At 36.9% G+C, this 22077-nt stretch overlaps 3 protein-coding genes across 4 annotated transcripts; all 3 read right to left on the minus strand.

The window, feature by feature from the left end:
* Nucleotides 1-1196: 1196 nt before the first annotated feature.
* On the minus strand, nucleotides 1197-5583 carry LOC117321499. Of its 2 annotated transcripts, none has more exons than XM_033875916.1 (2): nucleotides 5534-5583; nucleotides 1197-2771 (listed from the first exon to the last, which is right to left on the minus strand). In XM_033875916.1, the coding sequence occupies exon 2, from the start codon at nucleotides 2726-2728 to the stop codon at nucleotides 1283-1285; it is 1446 nt and encodes a 481-aa protein (XP_033731807.1). In that variant the 5' UTR covers nucleotides 2729-2771; nucleotides 5534-5583; the 3' UTR covers nucleotides 1197-1282. The 2 variants fall into 2 exon arrangements, with proteins under 2 accessions (XP_033731807.1, XP_033731808.1); XM_033875917.1 differs by having other exon boundaries at nucleotides 5487-5566.
* Nucleotides 5584-6534: 951 nt separating this feature from the next.
* Nucleotides 6535-7258, minus strand: LOC117341272. Its single transcript, XM_033903133.1, has one exon. It carries the CDS (start codon nucleotides 7152-7154, stop codon nucleotides 6711-6713), a length of 444 nt encoding a protein of 147 aa, XP_033759024.1. The 5' UTR covers nucleotides 7155-7258; the 3' UTR covers nucleotides 6535-6710.
* A 5330-nt stretch (nucleotides 7259-12588) lies between these two features.
* On the minus strand, nucleotides 12589-21660 carry LOC117341974 (methyltransferase-like protein 24). The gene is made up of 6 exons (XM_033903882.1): nucleotides 21615-21660; nucleotides 16401-16578; nucleotides 15925-16044; nucleotides 14436-14510; nucleotides 13372-13543; nucleotides 12589-13096 (listed from the first exon to the last, which is right to left on the minus strand). Exons 1-6 carry the CDS (start codon nucleotides 21658-21660, stop codon nucleotides 12794-12796), a joined length of 894 nt encoding a protein of 297 aa, XP_033759773.1. The 3' UTR covers nucleotides 12589-12793.
* Nucleotides 21661-22077: the final 417 nt, after the last annotated feature.

The raw sequence follows: 22077 nt of genomic DNA on the forward strand, positions 1-22077 counted from the left end.
TCAAAATCCAAGATGGCTGCCTGTCAGCAATTTTGTTTTCCGATTGGTCTCAAAATGCAATATGCATAAGTAGGCACCAAGGGGAACCTCCATATGAAATTTGAGAAAGATCCCTTCAGTTCTTTCACAGAAAAAGCGATAACAAATTTCAATTGTCAAAATCCAAGATGGCTGCCTGTCGGCCATGTTGTTTTCCGATTGGTCTCAAAATGCAATATGCATAACTAGGCACTGAGGGGAACCTGCATATGAAATTTCAGAAAGATCCCTTCATTACTTTCACAGAAATAGCGATAACAAACTTTAATTGTCAGAATCCAAGATGGCTGCCTGTCGGCCATGTTGTTTTCTAATTAGTCTCAAAATGCAATATGCATAACCAGGAACAAAGAGGAACCTGCATATGAAATTTGAGAAAGATCCCTTCAGTACTTTCACAGAAATAGCAATAACAAACTTCAATTGTCAAAATCCAAGATGGCTGCCTGTCGGCCATTTTGTTTTCCGATTGGTCCCAAAATGCAATATGCATAACTAGGCACCAAAGGGAACCTATATATGAAATTTGAGAAAGATCCCTTCAGTACTTCCTCAGAAATAGCGATAACAAACTCAAATTGTCAAAATCCAAGATGGCTGCCTGTCGGCCATGTTGTTTTCCGATTGGTCCTAAAATGCAATATGCATAACTAGGCACCAAAGGGAACCTACATATGAAATTTGAGAAATATCCCTTCAGTACTTCCTCAGAAATAGCGATAACAAACTCCAAATGTCAAAATCCAAGATGGCTGCCTGTCGGCCATGTTGTTTTCTGATCGGTCCCAAAATGCAATATGCATAACTAGGCACCAAGGGGAACCTACATATGAAATTTGAGAAAGATCTCTTCAATACTTTCTCAGAAATAGAGATAACAAACTTCAATTGTCAAAATCCAAGATGGCTGCCTGTCGGCCATGTTGTTTTCCGATCGGTCCCAAAATTCAATATGCACAACTAGGCACCAAGGGGAACCTACATCTGAAATTTGAGAAAGATCCCATCAGTACTTTCTCAGCAATAGCGATAACAAGCATTGTTTACGGACGGAGGGACGGACGGACGGACGGACGGACGGACGGACGGACGGACGGACGGAGGGACGGACGGACGGACGACGGACCACGGACGCAGGGCGATTTGAATAGCCCACCATCTGATGATGGTGGGCTAAAAATCTCATAAAAGCTTTCATAACTGGGAAAATATCAATTATCACACTTCATTTTTCATTTAACGATCAATTGTCTCTAGGAAAATGATTGACATAGTGAGATATCTTAAAAACTCGGACACAGTGATCTGACTCATCTCCAATCCAGATTCTGCCTTTATGATCTACTGCAATACTAAATGGATGTGAAAACTCCTCAATGTCCCCTGGTGCAATCATACCCAGAAATTCTCCATCAGGATTCAGGACATGTATTAGTCTAGACGATGCATCTAGTATGTACAAGTTTCCTTCTCTATTATAGCACAGATTGAGGGGCAGGAACTGGGTATCTTCCTGTGGAGCTAAAAGAAATGGGAAGTGGTGCCTGCGGTTAGCTCCCTTGTACTGTGAAAAGATTTCACCATGTTGTGACAGAAGGAAAACACAACCCCTTCCCTTGTCTGCCACTGCTATGGAATTATTAAAAGGGTTAACAGCAACCGCTGCAGGATTCTCAAATATCGAAACTGTTCTGGAATGTCTGACTTCTCTGATAAGGGATCCATCTTTAGTTAATATGGAGAGGCTGCCCTCATTGATGGTTGTTTTTTCCTTTTCTGGGTCTGATTTTTCAGCAGGTTTCGCTGAAGGTCCACAAAACACCACACGGCCATCAGGGAAAGCAGCCAAAGAATGAGGATGGATGTCGCCTGTGTATGAGAATCCTCTCACCATGGAGTCTGACAGCAGTGCCACGATTGACCTGTCACCCCAGAGAGAGATGAGGAAGTTCCCATCTGGCTGAAAGACCAGTGATGTTATTATACCACCAAGGTGAATAATCTGCTTTCTCTCGCCTTCCCAGGTGTAGCGGACCAAATCTGGTCCAGCAGTTGGAATTATCCAACATTCATCCTCTGATACTGGGTATATACAGTTGATAAATGGACGCTCACTACTACCAGGAAAATCACTCTCAATAACAAATGTTGATAAAGGTTCTACCTTGAAATTGGTCCGGATAGGAGGCAAGGCAATAGACAAAGAAAATGGTATAGCCATGGTTGATGAATTCCGTCGCTGCTGACGCCGTCCAGAGTCCGTCGAGTCATTTTCATCAGAATCAGAGTCGATTGTGTTATCGTCCTTACACTCAAATACACTGAGATGATCCTCCCCCGACAATCGCAGTGCTTCACGGTGATCCACTGCACATTCACTACACATAGTCTGATTGCAGTGTGAACATGTTTTAAGAACTCGTTCTTTCCTGCAGTAGCAACAAGGCAGAAGAACTGCCTCCTGTTTTACATGTGTGTCAGCTATGAAGTAGTTAGTTAGGAACCCATCCACACCTTTGTCCGGTATATCCCAGGCTTGTCGACACAGCGGACATGTCAACTCACTACGTCCTCTGTTTTTTCTTGTGTAGTTCCTCAGACATTTGCAGCAAAATGAATGACAGCACTTCAATAATTTTGGCTCTTTAAAGTCATCCCAACAAATAGGACAACTATCTGGTGCATCCATCGTTTTACTGGTTCTTATTCTTTTGTGTCATGTTAGAAGAATCCTACAAAAGTAAACAAACAATAGTCTATTTAGCAGTTTTTAATTATAGTACAACACAATATATATTGAAACAATAACAGATTTGTATACACTTCCAATGACTTATGTTTTGTTTCTATGCTTATTTGTAAGCATGAATAATTTCATGCATCATAATTATAGTTTAGTTAAATACTACATTTCAGTTATTAGTATTATGGTATAAATAGTTAAGTACTAGATTTGGTTTATTTTGTTTAAGGTCCTATTAATTGCCAGGATCGTTTAAGGACATGCCAGGTTTTGGAGGTGGAGGAAAGCCGGAGTACCCAGAGAAAAACCACCAACCTACAGTTGGTACCATTTGGTTTGTTTTTGTTTAACGTCCTATTAACAGCCAGGGTCATTTAAGGACATGCCAGGTTTTGGAGGTGGAGGAAAGCCGGAGTTCCCGGAGAAAAACCACCGGCCTACGGTCAGTACCAAGCAACTGCCCCACGTAGGTTTCGAACTCGCAACCCAGAGGTGGAGGGCTAGTGATAAAGTGTCAGGACACCTTAACCACTCGGCCACCATGGTCCCTTAGTTATGTACTGCATTTGAATTATAGTTCCACTGTTAGTTAAGTACTACAGTAAATTAAGTATTACAGGTTAGTTAAGTACTACAGTTAGTTAAGTACTACAGGTTAGTTAAGTATTACAGGTAAGTTAAGTATTACATGTAAGTTAAGAACTAAAGGTTAGTTAAGTACTACAGTAAGTTAAGTACTACAGGTTAGTTAAGTACTACAGGTTAGTTAAGTACTACAGGTTAGTTAAGTGTTACAGGTTAGTTAAGTACTACAGGTAGGTAAGTTAAGAACTAAAGGTTAGTTAAGTACTACAGTTAGTTAAGAACTACAGTTAGTTAAGTACTACAGTAAGTTAAGTACTACAGGTAAGTTAAGTACTACAAGTAAGTTAAGTACAACAGTAAGTTAAGTAATACAGTTAGTTAAGTACAACAGTTAGTTAAGTACTACAGGTAAAATGTATTATTGTACATTATTATGCCGACAGTGTCAAAAAACCTTCTTGACCATGTACTAGATGTTTGGATGTAACATGGCAAATTGCATTTATGTACATTAACCACAATTATCTCTGTATTTTAGATGCATAAGGATACAGAATAGCCAGAATTTTTCGCAACCGTTTATTTTTATCTTGTAAAATGCTAACAATGAATCGCTTATTAACTGGCCTGTTCTAATAGTACCATGTAATACAACTATGTCATGAATGTAAAAATACATTTGTGTATCAATTAGGCCACTATAAATACAGGAATGTAAAAATACGTCTGTATCAATTAGGCCACTATAAATACAGGAATGTAAAAATACGTCTGTATCAATTAGGCCACTATAATTACAGGAATGTAAAAATACATCTGTGTATCAATTAGGCCACTATAATTACAGGAATGTAAAAATACATCTGTGTATCAATTAGGCCACTATAATTACAGGAATGTAACAATACATCTGTGTATCAATTAGGCCACTATAATTACAGGAATGCAAAAATACATCTGTGTATCAATTAGGCCACTATAAATACAGGAATGCAAAAATACATCTGACATATACAAATATGGTGTAGTGATATTTTAAAATGTTAAGTACATTGTGTACCTACTTAAGATAAAAAAAAATTATAGATTTTGATAAATAAAAATTCACTGTTTTCAAATTAATTTAGTAAAGAATAATTACTGTTTATGACAAACCACATAATTCTTTCAAACTTCATTGTCTGCTGTTCTGTAGTGCATAGAACTATAAGCAATCTGCTCGAATGTGTATGGATCGTGCTAGCTGCTTCAGACCAAATTGTCAACTAATCACTGTCACTGTCAGAGTTCAAGACCTGGTTTGGGACATTTCTGCAAGACTGATCTGTGCTTGAATGTGCCATTATTTAGATAACCTCAAAATAGTAATGGAGATGCATTAATATTCTGTGTGACAGATATTGTTCTACTCGGTCATTGTCCTCAAGAACTTTTGAAAGGAATCAAATTTTTGTGTTAAAAAAAAAGTTATTACATGCATATGGATCATGAATATTTTGCAAAGGGTGCACGTGGCGATAGCCTGTTTGTACATTAAGAACTTGGACAGGACTGTATGTGTTGTAGGGATTCCTGGTGACATCATCAAAAGATCATGTAGTTCAGTAGTTTAGGTCAAAATTCAAAATCTCAAACAATCAAAAGACTAGAATGTCAGATATATCATACACAACTAGTGGTATATCAGTGTTTTGTGGATGAAACAACATTACATATCTAAAGATCATGTTTTTTGTAACTTTGGAAAAATAAACAAGCTCAAGTGAAAGAAATACCATTTACAACAACCACTCATATTATCACATTTTAAAAATGGTTGGATTTTTATGACATGTCTCGGGGAGAAGAGGAGTTGACGAGAGAGAGTCATGTTTATAAACTTGTTCTCTGAAAATATTACTATGACTTGCCTCTATCTACTTTTAAATGAGTAGTTACAACACATTCTTTTGGGGTTTCACACATGTACAATGTATATTTATCACCGACAGATATGGGAAACCGAAAGTAAAAGTAAACAATTGTAGATGTATTTTTTGATGGCGGAGCATAAAAAGAAACAGCACATTTAACATCAAAGTATATAACTGTTCATTTTTCTATGTATTGATCATAGTACCTGGTCAGTGAGACGACCTTAAAATGAAATAACTTCAATTTACAGACCTCACATCCTGGTTCATAACCATCTTCCTCGTTGACAGTTCCGGTGGAAAACTCGAGGTGGAAAACCCGAGATAAATAGGCCTACTGTACATATCTGAAAAGCGGCATGAACTGACATGATCGGCATTTAGTGGAAATCAAATCAATCGTGAAATGAATAGGCCTGATAACAGGAATGTTATAAAATCATAACCATATAAAGTATGTTATTCAAAAGACTCCATAGTCAGAAACTGGAAAACAATAACAAGCAAAAATTTACAGGTACAGTCGATTACATGCACATACATGTACAGGGAACTGCATTGAAGTTTAGCGTTTCATTGCTCCGCCCCTCCGTTTACTCCTTTTGATCGAATGACCAATCAAATCGTTTGTTGTCGGATTCCTTCAGTGTCACAGCGGAGGTCTTGCGATGCATTACTGTCCCTTTGATCTTATCGTACATTGTAGTACACGTAACTGCCATGGCTTGACATGATGAATGAAATGAAATGTTCAATTTCGGGAACGATATACTATTTTGAACTTTCCCATATTTAGCACATTCGTAATTACAAAAAGATTTTTTTTGTTAAAACGTAAAATGTACTTGTGTTATCCTACACGTATCCCTCACGGTTATTTGTTTATATTGCATGATAAAGTGTGTTGATGTATATACTATATATCCATTTTATTTGAAAAACATACAAATGGGCAATAATTTAGCAGTTAACTCTAAATGCCGAAATATTTCCGTAGGAACAATTAATTGAAACAAACTGATAAATCTTGCATTTTCGGTATACAAATGATGACAAAATGATTTTTCTACATTGTTAAAAGAAATTATTTTACATCATTGTGGATATATATTTGTACATCTACATTTGCCATCATGCTACATAAATGTGCTGTAATGAATAAATTGAAAATCATACATTTTTTTTAAATACAATACTACTAAAATTTCCCGTTTGAACATTCATTTCAGAATCAATAATACAAAACAAGCGACACTCGTTTTATCAAAAGTTTAATGATGAAAATTATTTTTAAAAGTGTACTGAAAATTAAAAAGAATTGCCTCACTCGCAGGCGATAATATTAAAAGAAAGAAAATCTTTGATGGTACCTGGTGAGAATGTACTATCCTACACAAAAAGGAAACTTTTGACACATGCTATTTGTATGTTCACATCTTCCTTTTCTTTGGGGGTAGTGGCGAACACAAGTCGTCTTCTTCAGATATGGGTCTCACAAACGGATTGTTGAATTGGAGCTGATATGGCACGTGCATTATTTGTGGTGACGTTGTCGACGGGCCAACCACCATGTTAGATGGCGTTATCCAGTTAAAATTAGGTTGCCAGGCTATCGCCGAGTTCGCCGTCGCGGGGGTACTTAGCATCGCAGATGTTTGAGTTCCCGTTGAAAACTCGGGGTATTGAACGCCCCTCTGTTGTAAAAGTTGCTTCACAGGATTGTTGTGAACTTTGGCTTTGTTGAATCCAAATTTTGTGGAACAGTCAGATTTTAATATTGCGGCAAATGTTTTTGCTGCAGAATCAAGAGCCTTCGGTACAATACCTCTAAAACGTTTCTCCAAGACCGCTATATCGGGATGTATAGCCCCCATACAGAGCGCGCGAAGACCGTAGGCACCCACGGGATAATACTTCTCTATATCCGTGTTGACGAGGTAAGGCAAAACCTTACTGAAAAATGTATTACATGTTTCGTCGTACGTTCGTAAGTTCTTTTGTCAAAGTTTTCACTGTCGCTGCAGCGTCCACAATTTTTTTTTTTTTAACGTCATGCTTATCAAGATCATTGCACATGTGAGGCCCTTCACACACGCCCCAATCACAGTTGCGTTTTGTGTGTCCGAGTCTCATGTGGCATTGCCCACACTGCAACTTTGTTTTATCAGCTTTTATATTAGGATTTGAATACTTTTTTTCCAGAGCCTGTAGTTGTTCTTTAGCACTATCTAACTCCACAGTTTTCACATGCATGTCATCCTGTAAATCATCCATCATCAGCTGTAAAGGTGTTTTATATACCTTAGTTGGGACAGAACTGAAACAAAAATTGATTGAATATTCCCCCGTCTCGGGAAAAGTTGATACTTCTACTATATACAGAACTATGTCAAAAAAATTGGATCTTACATATAAACGGAATACACGCCCATCCTGTGACAGGTTTTCGCAACATAATATGGTTTACACACAAGCCTATATGGATTTTTGCAAAACGGTACGGCCCTGTCAAGTGAAATTTATGGACGAGAGTGGGTTCAAAATAACCACCACTAACTCTAATTATGGTCATTCTAAAAAGGGTGTTGCATGTGTTGAAATAGGCAAATTTCACCCAGGTCGTAATTTAACTTTAAACCTAGTTGTAGGTTTGAATGGTGTTATATATTACAATTTCGTGGATGGACCTTCTAACATGAACACGTACTTGAACTTCTGGAATGAAGCAAGTTTATCTCAGGACCGACTTGGTCGATCGGCTTTTTTACCGGGCGATGTAGTAGTTGTGGATAATTGTGCAATACACCATAACAACGCAGAGATAGCCCTTTCACAGTTTTTCCAAATGCAGGGTGTCGGCTATACATTCTTGCCTGTATATTCACCGGATCTAAATCCAGTTGAAAATTGTTTTGCGAAAATTAAATCTTTAATGACCCAAGAACGATTCCGGGAACTTGCGAGTGGGAACTTAAAACTCTCTATCATACGTGCCATAGAGGAAATCACTCCCACCGACATGAAAGGCTTTTACCGACACACCGGCTGTTTCAACGTTTGAACACTGAACAGGCTCCGCCCACATACTTCGCAGTATAGATTGACAGGTAAACGAGTTACAAATTGAACCAATCAGCATCGTTGAACGTTAGTTCCGTAGGTCCTTTCGCTAAACTTCAATGCAGTTCCCTGTAAATGTAACGCCGAGAGAACTAATTGTAATTGTTACATTGTACGTATACATATATACATACTTAAAAATCAGCAAAGGAACATTTCATTATTCAAGACACTCTTACATGCTGACAGTAGTCCTTCATTCATATTTTAACTTCTGTATTAAAAGTTCCTGTTAAAGAATAATAGAAAGAAAAATCACGTAACCTGAATACCATGCCAACTCGTGATGGAAACGGGCCGACGAACCAATAAAGCTTTCAATCTTCTCATAACTGACTGTATACTTACCAGACAACAATTTTGAGTTCAGAGAAAGAACTTGAATATTGAAATTGCTGCCAAATCGTACCCATGATAATGAAATTATTGGTATCAATATACATTTTTATCATCACAGGAATTCCAGAGGACACGCAATCTTAATGATTGATTGTTGCCGTAAGGCTAAGGTAACACATGTCATTGAATATGAATGTAATTTCATAAAATCAATAAAAAAAAAGCTCACGCGACAATGATATCTTATTTATCACGGGTAGATAATGAGAGGAGATCAGTGTAAGAATCAAGGACACAGGCTACATAATGAGGACGAAATTTAGAAAACCTAAATAACCTAAATAATCTAATGAAATTGAAAGGCTACTGCTTGTTCTAACAATTAGCATCACAATGTTTTAAGGAGAGATAAACTATATCGATCTTTACAAACTTTAAACAAAAAACAAACAAAACAAAATCTGCATCCCACAGTTCTTCTGTCAATCCGTCCTCGTCATTGTATGTGAATCTTTCTGTTGCAATTTGTGTCTCCTTTACATCCGTCCTCACGTGACTCTTTCTGTCGGTGTCTCTTTTACATCCGTCCTCATGTGAATCTTACTGATGGTGTCTCATTCACATCCGTCCTCACGTGACTCTTTCTGTTGGTGTCTCCTTTACACTCGTCCTCATGTGCATGACTCTTTCTGTTGGTGTCTCCTTTACATCCGTCCTCACGTGACTCTTTCTGTTGGTGTCTCCTTCTGTTGTCATCTCCTTTACATCCGTCCTCACGTGACTCTTTTTGTTGGTGTCTCCTTTACATCCGTCCTCACGTGACTCTTTTTGTTGGCGTCTCCTTTACATCCGTCCTCACGTGACTCTTTTTGTTGGCCTCTCCTTTACATCCGTCCTCACGTGACTCTTTCTGATGGTGTCTCCTTTACATCCGTCCTCACGTGACTCTTTTTGTTGGTGTCTCCTTTACATCCGTCCTCACGTGACTCTTTTTGTTGGTGTCTCCTTTACATCCGTCCTCACCTGACTATTTTTGTTGGTGTCTCCTTTACATCCGTCCTCACGTGACTCTTTTTGTTGGTGTCTCCTTTACATCGGTCCTCACGTGACTATTTTTGTTGGTGTCTCCTTTATATCCGTCCTCACGTGACTATTTTTTTTGGTGTCTCCTTTACATCGGTCCTCACGTGACTGTTTTTGTTGGTGTCTCCTTTACATCGGTCCTCATTTGAGTATGACTGTGTCCCATCGACACCTCTTCATACACAGTACGACAAGCTGTATCTAAACTGATACCACTCCTTTAGGCATTGGCCGTTCTTATGGTTGATCTCATGACCTTATTGTGAAAAGACAAATCTCATGTGAAATGAAGTCAGTGGTGTTTATTGCTCCTTATTGCGCCTAGTGATTCTGTAATCGGTACCTCTAATTTTGTAATTTTCTAATTTTGACGATACAAGATAACCTGGATATTTAGCTATATCTATATAGCAGGAAACGTCAATGAATCAGAAGACAATATTTTCCGCAACTACGTTTCACTTGGCACATTATTAATGCACCGATTGACAATACATGATATGGTCATCCTACTTTTGATAAAGTTACATAGTGACAATATCCTGGAGTGGTAAATGTAAGTAAACAGTACTAGTCTGATCTGAATGAATATGTGAAATCTCAAATAAGTCAATAAAAATCAACACGACAGGTCATACTGGTTGGACTAGAACTTTAAATAAGCTATGTATGACTAGTTCGAACCAGCTGTCCTTTTTATATCACAAGAAAATAGCAAATTATCCAATTAGTTGACAGTCGGAGTCTTGTTCCAAATGCTAAGTCAACCTAACAAATGCAAAGTGCTATCGCAAAATGCTATCTATTAACTCCAAAGAGAAAATATTTTATTACATGTCGGGAGCGATGGATGAACAAATAGAACTCGAAAATATAACATCTGAAAAGGACATTGGAGTAACAGTGGATGAAGATTTAAATTTTTGAACCTATATAAGTTAGGAGTAAATTATAAAGCTAATATTATTCTAGGACTGATTAGAAGAACAAACCCCCATCTGGAATATGCCTCGAGTGTAGAATCCTAATCAGAAGAGGGATATTGAACTGATAGGGAATGTCCAAAGGAGGGCTACAAAACTCATAACGGGTTTCAAAAACTTAACTTACCCTGAACGTTTGCAGAGACTAAAACTGCCAACTTTGGAACACCGAAGCAATAGAGGGAACCTACACAATGTATTTTAAATCGTGAAGAATTTCTACCATGAACGAGTCACAGCAAATATATGCCAAATGGATACCATTAGCAGGACATAAGGACATTACCAAAAGATATTCAAAAAACGATGTAACCTTGACATAAGGGGAAAAGTTTTTAGGTTCCGCGTAGTATATGCATGGAACAACTTGCCGCAACATGTTATACATGCGAAGGATATTAAACGTTTTGAAAATATTGGACAGTCACTGGGGACGCGACGAAAGTCGAGGAGAGGATATAGCGTTCCGTTCGTACGTAAGTACGTACGTACGTATGTTCACTTTTTGTCAGCGCTCTTGCGACTTCATTTTTGAACGGATTCTGACCAAACTTCATATATGGGTCCAGCATAGGAGTACCTCGAACGAGTTCGTGTTTCAGGGTGCCAAGGTCAAGGTCAAGGTCACCGTTACTATTTTTAGAAAATCTTTGTCAGCACTCTTGCGACTTCATTTTTGAACGGATCCTGACCAAACTTCAAATATGGGTCCAGCATGGGAATACCTCGAACGAGTTCGTGTTTCAGGGTGCCAAGGTCAAGGTTAAGGTGACCGTTACTATTTTTAGAAAATCTTTGTCAGCACTCTTGCGACTTCATTTTTGAACGGATCCTGACCAAACTTCATATATGGGTCCAGCATGGGAATACCTCGAACGAGTTCGTGTTTTAGGGCGCCAAGGTCAAGGCCAATGTCACCGTTTACTATTGATAGAAAATCTTTGTCAGCGCTGTAATGCGACTTCATTTTTGAACGGATCCTGACCATACTTCATATATGGGTCAAGCATGGCAATACCTCAAACAAGTTCGTGTTTCAGGGCGCCAAGGTTAAGGTCAAGGTCACCGTTACTATTTATAGAAAATCTTTGTCAGCGTTGTTGCGACTTCATTTTTGAATGGATCCTGACCAAACTTCATATATTGGTCCAGCATGCGTAACCAGATACTGTTGAATGCATAACAATATATACCATATTTATCTGGCAATGAGCCCATGCCTGATAATAAGCCTATCCATGTCTATTGCAGTTCAGTGCAAATGACAACTGATGTTATTTCAATGTCCTGCAATAACCCCACCCCCCATTTTGCGTCAGAGTTCATGTGTTAGCACGCGAGGGGATTTGTATCTTTTGGGATGCCTTGTTACTGAATTATTATTATACATACATGTACATGATTAAGGACATGTTTCATTGCACACCACAAAGAATATCATTATATTGCAAACATTCATAGAGGTTTACAGCCTGCGTCCATTAATTATCGTATCAAATTAGTTTGATGCTGACACAAGAAACTCATCTCAAAACGGCTTGCAAAAGCTTGATGACATATTTTCCCAGTTCCATTTTTTAAAGATATGAGGTCCATGTTAGTAACAGCTATTGTGATAAAGGAATTTATGTTTTTTTTCTGATGAAATATTTAGTGTAAAAATCGCATTTGAAGTCGGTAAAACCTCTACATATTTGTGTATAATGTTGAAAAAATAGTAATAAACTATATTTCATACAAGCGTTTTTATGATAACAATGAACTATAACTTACACAAGCCATTATAATAAGAAATATCAAATGATTCACCAATTGTCCCGACAAATTATTGTCATGCCTATAACGTTAATTTGTACCCACGAATTTTGATTTCATATGAGTCTGAATTTAAGAACCAACATACATGTACCAGGTCATTCAATTTGAGAATAACCTGTATGAATTATCATTTCTTTCATACGCTAAAGTTTGAACAAATGTTTTGCATATCAATGGCGCCTGCTCGAGTTATAAAGTGTGTTGACGTAGAAGGTATCGGCCTGTAGATGAACCCACTCTGGATTATGTATCAATGTATGCATGTAGGAGGAGAATTTCTTAAATCCCGCTTGTTGAATTCTTCTAAACAGTTCCAAATTTTTCGGGTTTTTCGATCTATGTGGCCAATTGCTGAATATGTGCCACTCCGTAAGAAACTGTTTGATCCTGGGTAACATTCCGTTTTCCAAGAGATACTCAACAACATCCCATTCACTGCCCTCCACATCGATCTTTAACACGTCAATGTCCCTCTGAAATACAGAACGGCAAGTTATGGACATGAATCATAATTCAGAGAATTACATTTCAAAAGGCTATACAAAACAAAACAAAATGGACAGAGCAAACAAAAATGCATGATAATGATTATTTGGGGTTCATTCCCTCGCCAGTGTTCGATGAGAACACGTGACAGGTGTCGTCATAGAAACGGAAGTTATATTGGTAAGATTAATAAGATCTGCTATCAACTCATGTTCGACTCATTTGAAGTTCCATGTGACATCGTCCACTGAACTTAACTTACATCTGCGTGACCTAAAGCTGCCATGATAGTTTTTAGTGTCATGACCATCCATGTTTGTTGTTCTGTCACATATATATCCCTCCGCGCGTCTAAGTTTTCGATGACCACACCACCTATGCCGATGTTATGGAAGTGGACCGATGATTTCCTCACGTGATCTTTTACTCCCATACTGTAAATATCAACAATATATGTCACGAAGTAAGAAACAAAAAGAACAATGTGTGAATAGTATGTTATCGAGGAAGGCAATGAGCGAATCTGGGGCGAGATACAGTCATGTAACTCCGGAAATAACTATTGATCATGTAACTGATCAAGTGCATACTCACAGGTATTTGCTTAACAAAATAAAAAACAAAAATCAAAGAATAGTTTTAATTAATTTGTTTCATGAGTAGTTCTATATCATAAATGTATCAGAAACACCATAGCATTGGTGCAAGTCAACAGGATTTAACCATTGAAAACTTCTCTGCTAGTGAACAGTAAGCATGAGGGAAGAACGCGTTGGCACCGAACACAATTTAGCTTTAGTTTGGAATTTAAAAAGTTGTCTGAAACAAAGGTTATGCTTTATTTAACATTGTTCGAATTAGACTATTTGGCATATCACTAACTGCGAACACTTTCTGAAAATACAACAAAAGATATACACACAAAAAATTATATTAGCTTTTTCGACCTGTCAGATATAAGAACCTATAAGAATTCTTTCAGTATTAACGGACTATCAAATGAACACCCTGCCTTACTTTTACACCTGAGAGAAATAGAATTGTATTGTAACACGGGATGTGACTTAATTTCCCAGCTAAATATCCATGACAGAACTGCTTTTCATTACTTTGTCATCTGTCTCCAAATACAATATATGTCCTCTGACAATTCAGAAAGCTCATTATGCCTAAAGGTCAACTGTGAACTTACTATATCACGATCTCGTTGTGGTGACAACATATTATTACATACATGAAGGAAACAAGATAGATTTAGAATGACCTGATCTGGGGTCTAAAGAGTGCACTTCACATCCAACTTTAACGATGTTCGTATTAACTGACCTGGGGTCGAAAGAGTGCACTTCACATCCATCTATCGTTGCCATTTCGTCATCAAATGAAAAGTCGTTCGCAATTCTAAAACAACAACACGTATAAATCAGTACACAATGACAACATTGAAAGATGTACGAAAACTGTGATTTGAAGCAAAAACAATAGGGAAAACAAAATAATTTCAAATTATGCATCAAATTCGAAATAAACAGAAACAAATTTGGTCAGTCAAACATGCTCATATTAGTTAAATTTCGTTTAGTTTAGAGGGCATTCCGTCGTTGAAATGAGTTTATGCTATAGAAAAAGCAAACGTGAATCTTGAATTTTCGGAACTTGTAAAAGTTATAAACTTTTTTTATAATACAGCACACAAAGTCCGAAGTTAACCCAAAGTAAGTTGTTAAAATATGTTTTTTTATAATACAGCACACAAAGTCCGAAGTTAACCCAAAGTAAGTTGTTAAAATATGTTTTTGAAAACATAACTTCGACCCGAATTCGAATATTAATCGCTGCCAACGACCATCAATACCAGCATGCGGGAGAGTTTTGCGGATTTTCTGTACAAATATGATATATATTCAATCATAGTTAGTCAAACATACGAGAGTAAGCTTTTTCCATTTATTAATCAAATACATTACTGTACAACTCATATCTGCCGTTCGTACGAAGGAATGCCAATTTAAGTTGGTATACGTCTACCTGGATCATGAGTTTAAATGCCTGTTCCTTTTTCTTTGTTTTGAACTGTTCTTGTTTTATTGTTACAGACCTGTTCCTTTTATAAAATATCAAACCTTTAGTTTTATTGTCTTGTATGTCAACTGTTTTGCCTCCTCTTTGACACGGCCATTATTGGTTTTTTATGTCTTCTGTTTTATTAGTTTCTATGGTGAATGGGCAATTACATTCAAATAAGAAAATATTTAAATAAAATATTGTATGCTTACGCAATACTATTACATTTGAACGTGCAACATCATTTTGTAACAATAGTATCGCTTCCGTACGGTGCAGTTGTCCTTACCAGCCATCGTAAGAAGTCGTACAAACTGATTTTAATTAGGATTATGGTAATATAGATCCAGTCTGCAGCTACATACCAATCAAAGATTTGTGCTTATCATAAATTATGTCACTCTAGCTAACTAGCCGACTTTTGACACAAATGTCACAAAGTTTTATATATTTTTCTAAAAGTACTCAAAACCATTTATTTTCTAAAAGTTTACAAAAATGGCGCGACATCCTTGCTTCCATTGTTGGAATATAAAAGAAACTTGAAAATGTGGAATCCACAAAGCTATCATGAACACAGAAACGGTATCATGTTATCGTATTTGCTTGTATGGCCACTTTGGAAACCCCTTTTAGTGAAATGAAATAATGCAGTTTCCATTATATCAGTTATGCGACTTTGATGGGATTGCAGGCAACAAGCAAGCTGTTTGATATGAACACAATATGTTAAGTTAAACACATTACTTACCCGAATGAGTAAACTAAACACGGTTTGCCTAGTTTGAACTGCTCGTCATAGCAGACTTCGTAGTTACTGCGTTTTGTGACATTCTTACAAGTGTAATCTACCGGTCTCTTCCTGTATTCACTACAATGATATACATGTACTATAACCATCCAATCAAATTAACATCCTGAACTTTTCCTGTATTGACTGTAATCATCAGATGAACATCCTGGTCTTTTCCGATATTCCCTATAACCATCAGATTAACATCCCCGACTGTTCCTACATTGACCATATTCCTGCATTTAATTTAACTATTTAATTACCCCACACTGAACTCTTCCTTCTTTCACTGTTATCATCAGACTGATATATTGAACTATTCGATGCATTAGGATTCAATGAATTCGAATAAAAAAACTCTTACAAATATATTATATGTTAATTGATGACTGATGTAATTGATACTATTAAGTATCTATGGTGATAATGCTTACAGTTCCAGGAAAGATACTGCTTTCCACCAGTCTGTCTTTGTAATCGTCTCATTCAAGTTGTGGGTCGGACGGCTGTCCTGCCAGTCATCTGGGTGCACCGGTATCACTGGTATTCGTGGTATATCGGTCGAATTCCTCTCATTTGAATGGTCTATGGGTATCGTTGTAGACGGTTTTCCTGGCAATAAATCAATGGTAAAAGAAAATATTACAGAAAAAAAGTGGAAGATTTCGTTTTACATGCGCCAATGGCATAGATTTCGATACTGATACTGCATTATATTAATTTTTCTACGTTTTCAAATGTGAAATTTGACGAACCGTCGGCTGTTTGATTAGTCTTGTACATATGAATCATTCACTGATGAGAACAATCTAAATTAACTAGCTCTTCGCACAATGGTATATAGCGAGGATTATTGTTTACCTGAAACTGAAGTGCATTTATATAAAATACAAACACAAACGTTTAGTTGAATGGGCCTACGACCACGTCGACATTGACATAAGAAATTTATATGAAAAAAACAAACTTTTATTACAAATCATTGTTTAGATATTTGAGATTGATTTTTTATCATTAACGCTTCAATGTTTTGAATATCCCATTGTAAATAATACGTTGTTCTCTTCTCTGTTTTACCACATGTAATATCATCAACAATTAAAAGCACAGTTAAATCAGTATATTGTATACAATACATATATTTACGGTAACCTTGTTTTCGCGTTGAATTATGATTGAGCTAATCGCACGTCCCATATACTATCTTACAACAAATACTATGAGTGCATCAAATCATCAATGTGCTAACCTGTTAAAATCTTAATTAATATGAGTGCATCAAATCATCAATGTGCTAACCTGTTAAAATCTTAATATGAGTGCATCAAATCATCAATGTGCTAACCTGTTAAAATCTAAATATGAGTGCATCAAATCATCAATGTGCTGACCTGTTAAAATCTTAATATGAGTGCATCAAATCATCAATGTGCTGACCTGTTAAAATCTTAATATGAGTGCATCAAATCATCAATGTGCTGACCTGTTAAAATCTTAATATGAGTGCATCAAATCATCAATGTGCTGACCTGTTAAAATCTTAATATGAGTGCATCAAATCATCAATGTGCTGACCAGTTAAAATCTTAATATGAGTGCATCAAATCATCAATGTGCTGACCTGTTAAAATCTAAATATGAGTGCATCAAATCATCAATGTGCTGACCTGTTAAAATCTTAATATGAGTGCATCAAATCATCAATGTGCTAACCTGTTAAAATCTTAATATGAGTGCATCAAATCATCAATGTGCTGACCTGTTAAAATCTTAATATGAGTGCATCAAATCATCAATGTGCTGACCAGTTAAAATCTTAATATGAGTGCATCAAATCATCAATGTGCTGACCTGTTAAAATCTTAATATGAGTGCATCAAATCATCAATGTGCTGACCTGTTAAAATCTTAATATGAGTGCATCAAATCATCAATGTGCTGACCAGTTAAAATCTTAATATGAGTGCATCAAATCATCAATGTGCTGACCTGTTAAAATCTTAATATGAGTGCATCAAATCATCAATGTGCTGACCTGTTAAAATCTTAATATGAGTGCATCAAATCATCAATGTGCTAACCTGTTAAAATCTGACAATGCGCTAAAACAAGTACACATAAAGGAAAGCACCATGGCTTTACCAGGGGCGGGGAGCTTGAATCATCAACCAGCAGAACTTCGTGCTTATTCATCACATTTTGTGACTTTTTACAACCATTAAACTACAAGAATAAAGATCTGATGATGTATGTCTCTATGTTATCACCTAAGTTTATCATTGGTTTTACTAAGGATTCAGGTTTCACTTAAGGGTTGTTAAGGGTTGTAAACGGTAAGGTACGGTGTCAAGAAAATAAAGCGTTGTTAATGAACAGAAAACATTACACATAAAGGACTTGCACACTAATAGACAATGTGTATTTATAGATTATTGCCGTCTTTTGAGAGCACTATGGTCTAATATTGTTGTCGAAGGATGGGATAGCACTCGTGTTTCACTATCAGACAATAGTGTCCTCAAAAGAAAGCTATACCTTTTTAGTATATCACACTTACATTTACTTTGCCAATTTCAATATTCAACTGGATATTTCACCATCGATGGGCATGTCATTGGCAGTCAATAGATTCACGTTTAATCTCCCGCCAAATATGATAGTGGCTGGAGGAGTATGTGAGGCCAATGAGAAGTCGGTATTATGTTATGTAATGTACTAATGTTATATATTTACATTTGCTTCGCATTTCCCCATTGACACAATGCTAAGAGGCAGTTGCCACCATACGCCTATAACACAAAGTGCACACCCAGTGGGTCATGTGACATTAAAAAAGGCGGGGTTTTTTTTTTGGGGTTTTTTTTTTTTTGTTTTTTTTGGTTTTTTTGTTGGTTCAGTTTTTTTCAAAGTTGACAGAAATGGTAAGACAATGTAAATGTAAGTACTGAACAGCGGTTTTAATGTTGTTATAGTCGATATGACAGCAAGATGTATGGTGGGCCACCATACATCGTGCTGCCATATCGACAATAACAACATTAAAACCGCTGTTCATTGTTTAAATATTACACCTCACAACGGTGTCGTTATAAATGAACGATGATTCATCATTGGAATCAGAATTTTTATTACTCACGTGATATTGCGTAGATAAAGTACAACATTGTCATACATAGCAGTATCCCAACAGCTACATTCTTCCAATAAGCATACATTATTATGTTGGCTGCAATAAAAAAAATATGTGTAGCTTTTGTGACTTTGTTATATTGACTTGTATAATTCCGTACACAAATAATATTGACAATGTTTAAACAATTTTTATTTTTGCGATAGCTCATTTGCATTTGGTAAAACATGCTGTGGTTTACCTAAAAATAACATAACCATGTCTCTCTCTCTCTCTGATAAGTTTAAACAAACTCTGAAAGTGCATAAGTTTACTTGTATTTGGTCTTTTTCGACGTCGGCGGCAACAGAGAAACGAATATACAAGAAAGAACGGAATGACCAGGAGGACGCTAACCAAGGCACGGGAAGTGATCGACATTAGTAAAAGTTGTGAGCATTGAATAGTGTTAGAATTAACTTTTGCCGTCGGTGTCGGAAAGGATTACTCACACTATATATGTATATAATATTGAATAATAAATAAGATGCTCCCCTTCTCCCCTTCTCCCCTTCTCCCCTTCTCCCCTCCCCTCTCTCTCACTTCCTCTCTCTCTCTCTCTCTCTCTCTCTCTCTCTCTCTCTCTCTCTCTCTCTCTCTCTCTCATGATGTTTCTCCACGTGTGACTGTATGATAGTGTGAGATAATGTATTTTAGTATTATTGTAAATAAGCCATCTTGAATTTTGTAAATATATACAGTTTTATCAATAAAATATGTTTAAATCAAGGATAACGGACAGGAAAACTTCTTCTCCTTTTTTGCTAATTCGCACACAGTGTAGGCGGGTATGACCAAATCATGCCCCAATTCACGAATTATGCAGCATATACAGCAAAATCCGCGATCGAAATGGCTGTTGATCTCACAGTTTATCGGGATTATAGATTATATATTTTGACATTTTCAAGTCTTATTGGATTGATTGGTAATAGTTAAATAGGAAAATTAAACATTTCCGTATTTTACACCTGTGGCAACGAAGACGCTCTGGAGCTTTACACTCGGGCGCCGTAATTTGTTGAGGTGGTAGTGACGTAAAATGACCAGAGTTGGCCTTTTGATGACTTTTTTATATGTACTTTTTTTGCATTTATGCTGCCCTATCAATACGTTACAGTTCATTCACGGATAGACCTCTTTAAAGGGTCGAGAAACGAAAGTAAACACAGAAAAAAAAACACCTACTTTTTTTCTGAATTCAGCAAAATTCTTACTACAAGTCCTTTATCATGTGCATATGTGGATTATTCATATTCATGTTAAAACACACACAAAAAAAACAAAGAAAAACAGATCGATATGGTGTGCATTATGAGCATCTTTGATAAGGATTAAATGTGTTTTCTGCATACATCACCTCTGCAACTATTGAATGTATTTGTAAAAAAAAATTATGATAAGAAAAAACGAGTAATGCTGTGGCTTAATATGTATGATAATTATTGAATTAGGATATACAGTACATATAACCTCGCTGAGGTCATGAGGCATCTGCGCAGACGCGACATCTTTCGAATTGGATGGGAAGTTTTGCGCGGCCCATCTTTTTGATACTTTTTGAATTAGGATATACATGTACGTATATTGTAGCTTTTCGCCGTTGGGAGCCCTAGGGCCGTTGACACCATATAGCATGTGATGGCAGGCCAAATGCAGTTGGTGCATCATGTGAACGGACATTACCAGTTGAACGTCTCACGGTTGTCACACCACCGGTATTTGTATGGTCTGTGTGACAAGATGTATTCACTGTATCCAAGTGGTCTGTGTGACTCATCCTACACTAGTCTGTGTGACTAGATATGTATATCTTACTTTAGTCCGTGTGATACTAATGAGAGACTGGTCTGTGTATCCTGATTACACTAGTCTGTGTGACCGATGGTGGCTGATTACCTGGGTGGGATGTGACTCGATATTAGCTGGATCCGTAACCAATGACATTTGTGTTGTATCAGTGAGTCGGGAATAAGAATTACAGCGTTCCCAACGAAAGCTACATAGACTTCAGGTGTCACTGATTTTGAAATATATCACATGTAATTAGTGAGAGAAATGATAGGTGAGAGAACCATTTTGAGTGTAAGTGATGAATACCGTACATAATGTAGTGACAATTCTTCCCTTATGTATTGGGGAATCAGTGTTCAAGTAATCCCGGTCGGTTCTTGTTACAACGTGCTAAATATCCCCGATGGTTCTGAGATATTGCGATTTTGTCGCTATCCGTTTTTATTTTTTTATTTTTATTTATTTATTTTTTTTTTTCAATTAAAAGAGGAGTTTTCGATTAAGTTGATAAGTCAGACTCTGCTGAATTCAGGAAAAAACGATTTTTGTACCTATGCCACGAGCTTACTAGTGGGGTGACACCTAAAGGAGTGTCACAGAAAGAATGAAGTGTAGTTAGGGAAGATAACTCTGGTTGAGCACGAAAGACAGATAAAAACATCAATTGGCATCTATGCAAGCATACGTTTAGGGTCTCTCGTGTGTTGTTGTTCAGTGAGGTAGTCACCCATTACTATAAGGGAACCCTCACTATAAGGAGACCCAGCCTCAAAACGATCCTGATTGCAATATATACACGTGGTGATAAAACAAGCAAACAATCAGCCCTAAGTTCATCTTAGTAACAGATGTACTCGCGGTATTCTAATCGATAAATAATTACATATACCATCAAAGATAAAAAAAAAAAATGTCATGCATATCTAGGGACCACATAACCAAATCAAAAATAGATTGTGGGTTTTTCCCGTTTGGGCAGATTTAATAGGAAGGTGAATGCATCCGGGCCTACTGATTGGATATTTAGGTGAGAGAAGTTTCCAAAGTTTTATGTGTGGGTTGGGCAATACATGTAGACCAGTGTCCATTTAATACTGGCGTTGACCGGTGTCCATTTAGTACTGGCGTTAACCACTGTGCATTTTACA

The sequence above is a fragment of the Pecten maximus genome, chromosome 2, assembly GCF_902652985.1.
Source record: "Pecten maximus chromosome 2, xPecMax1.1, whole genome shotgun sequence".
In the NCBI taxonomy this organism is placed as follows: Eukaryota; Metazoa; Mollusca; class Bivalvia; order Pectinida; family Pectinidae; genus Pecten; species Pecten maximus.

Excerpts from the sequence above, each read along its gene's own strand:
- LOC117341272 (XM_033903133.1), bottom strand. The coding sequence starts at position 7,154 with ATGGGGGCTATACATCCCGATATAGCGGTCTTGGAGAAACGTTTTAGA.
- LOC117341974 (XM_033903882.1), bottom strand. The coding sequence starts at position 21,660 with ATGGGTGACTACCTCACTGAACAACAACACACGAGAGACCCTAAAC. Across the intron at positions 13,544-14,435 it reads GTGCACTCTTTCGACCCCAG|TATGGGAGTAAAAGATCACG; the intron begins GTCAGTTAATAC and ends TGATATTTACAG. Across the intron at positions 13,097-13,371 it reads CAGCTTTAGGTCACGCAGAT|AGGGACATTGACGTGTTAAA; the intron begins GTAAGTTAAGTT and ends TCTGTATTTCAG.
- LOC117321499 (XM_033875916.1), bottom strand. The coding sequence starts at position 2,728 with ATGGATGCACCAGATAGTTGTCCTATTTGTTGGGATGACTTTAAAGAG.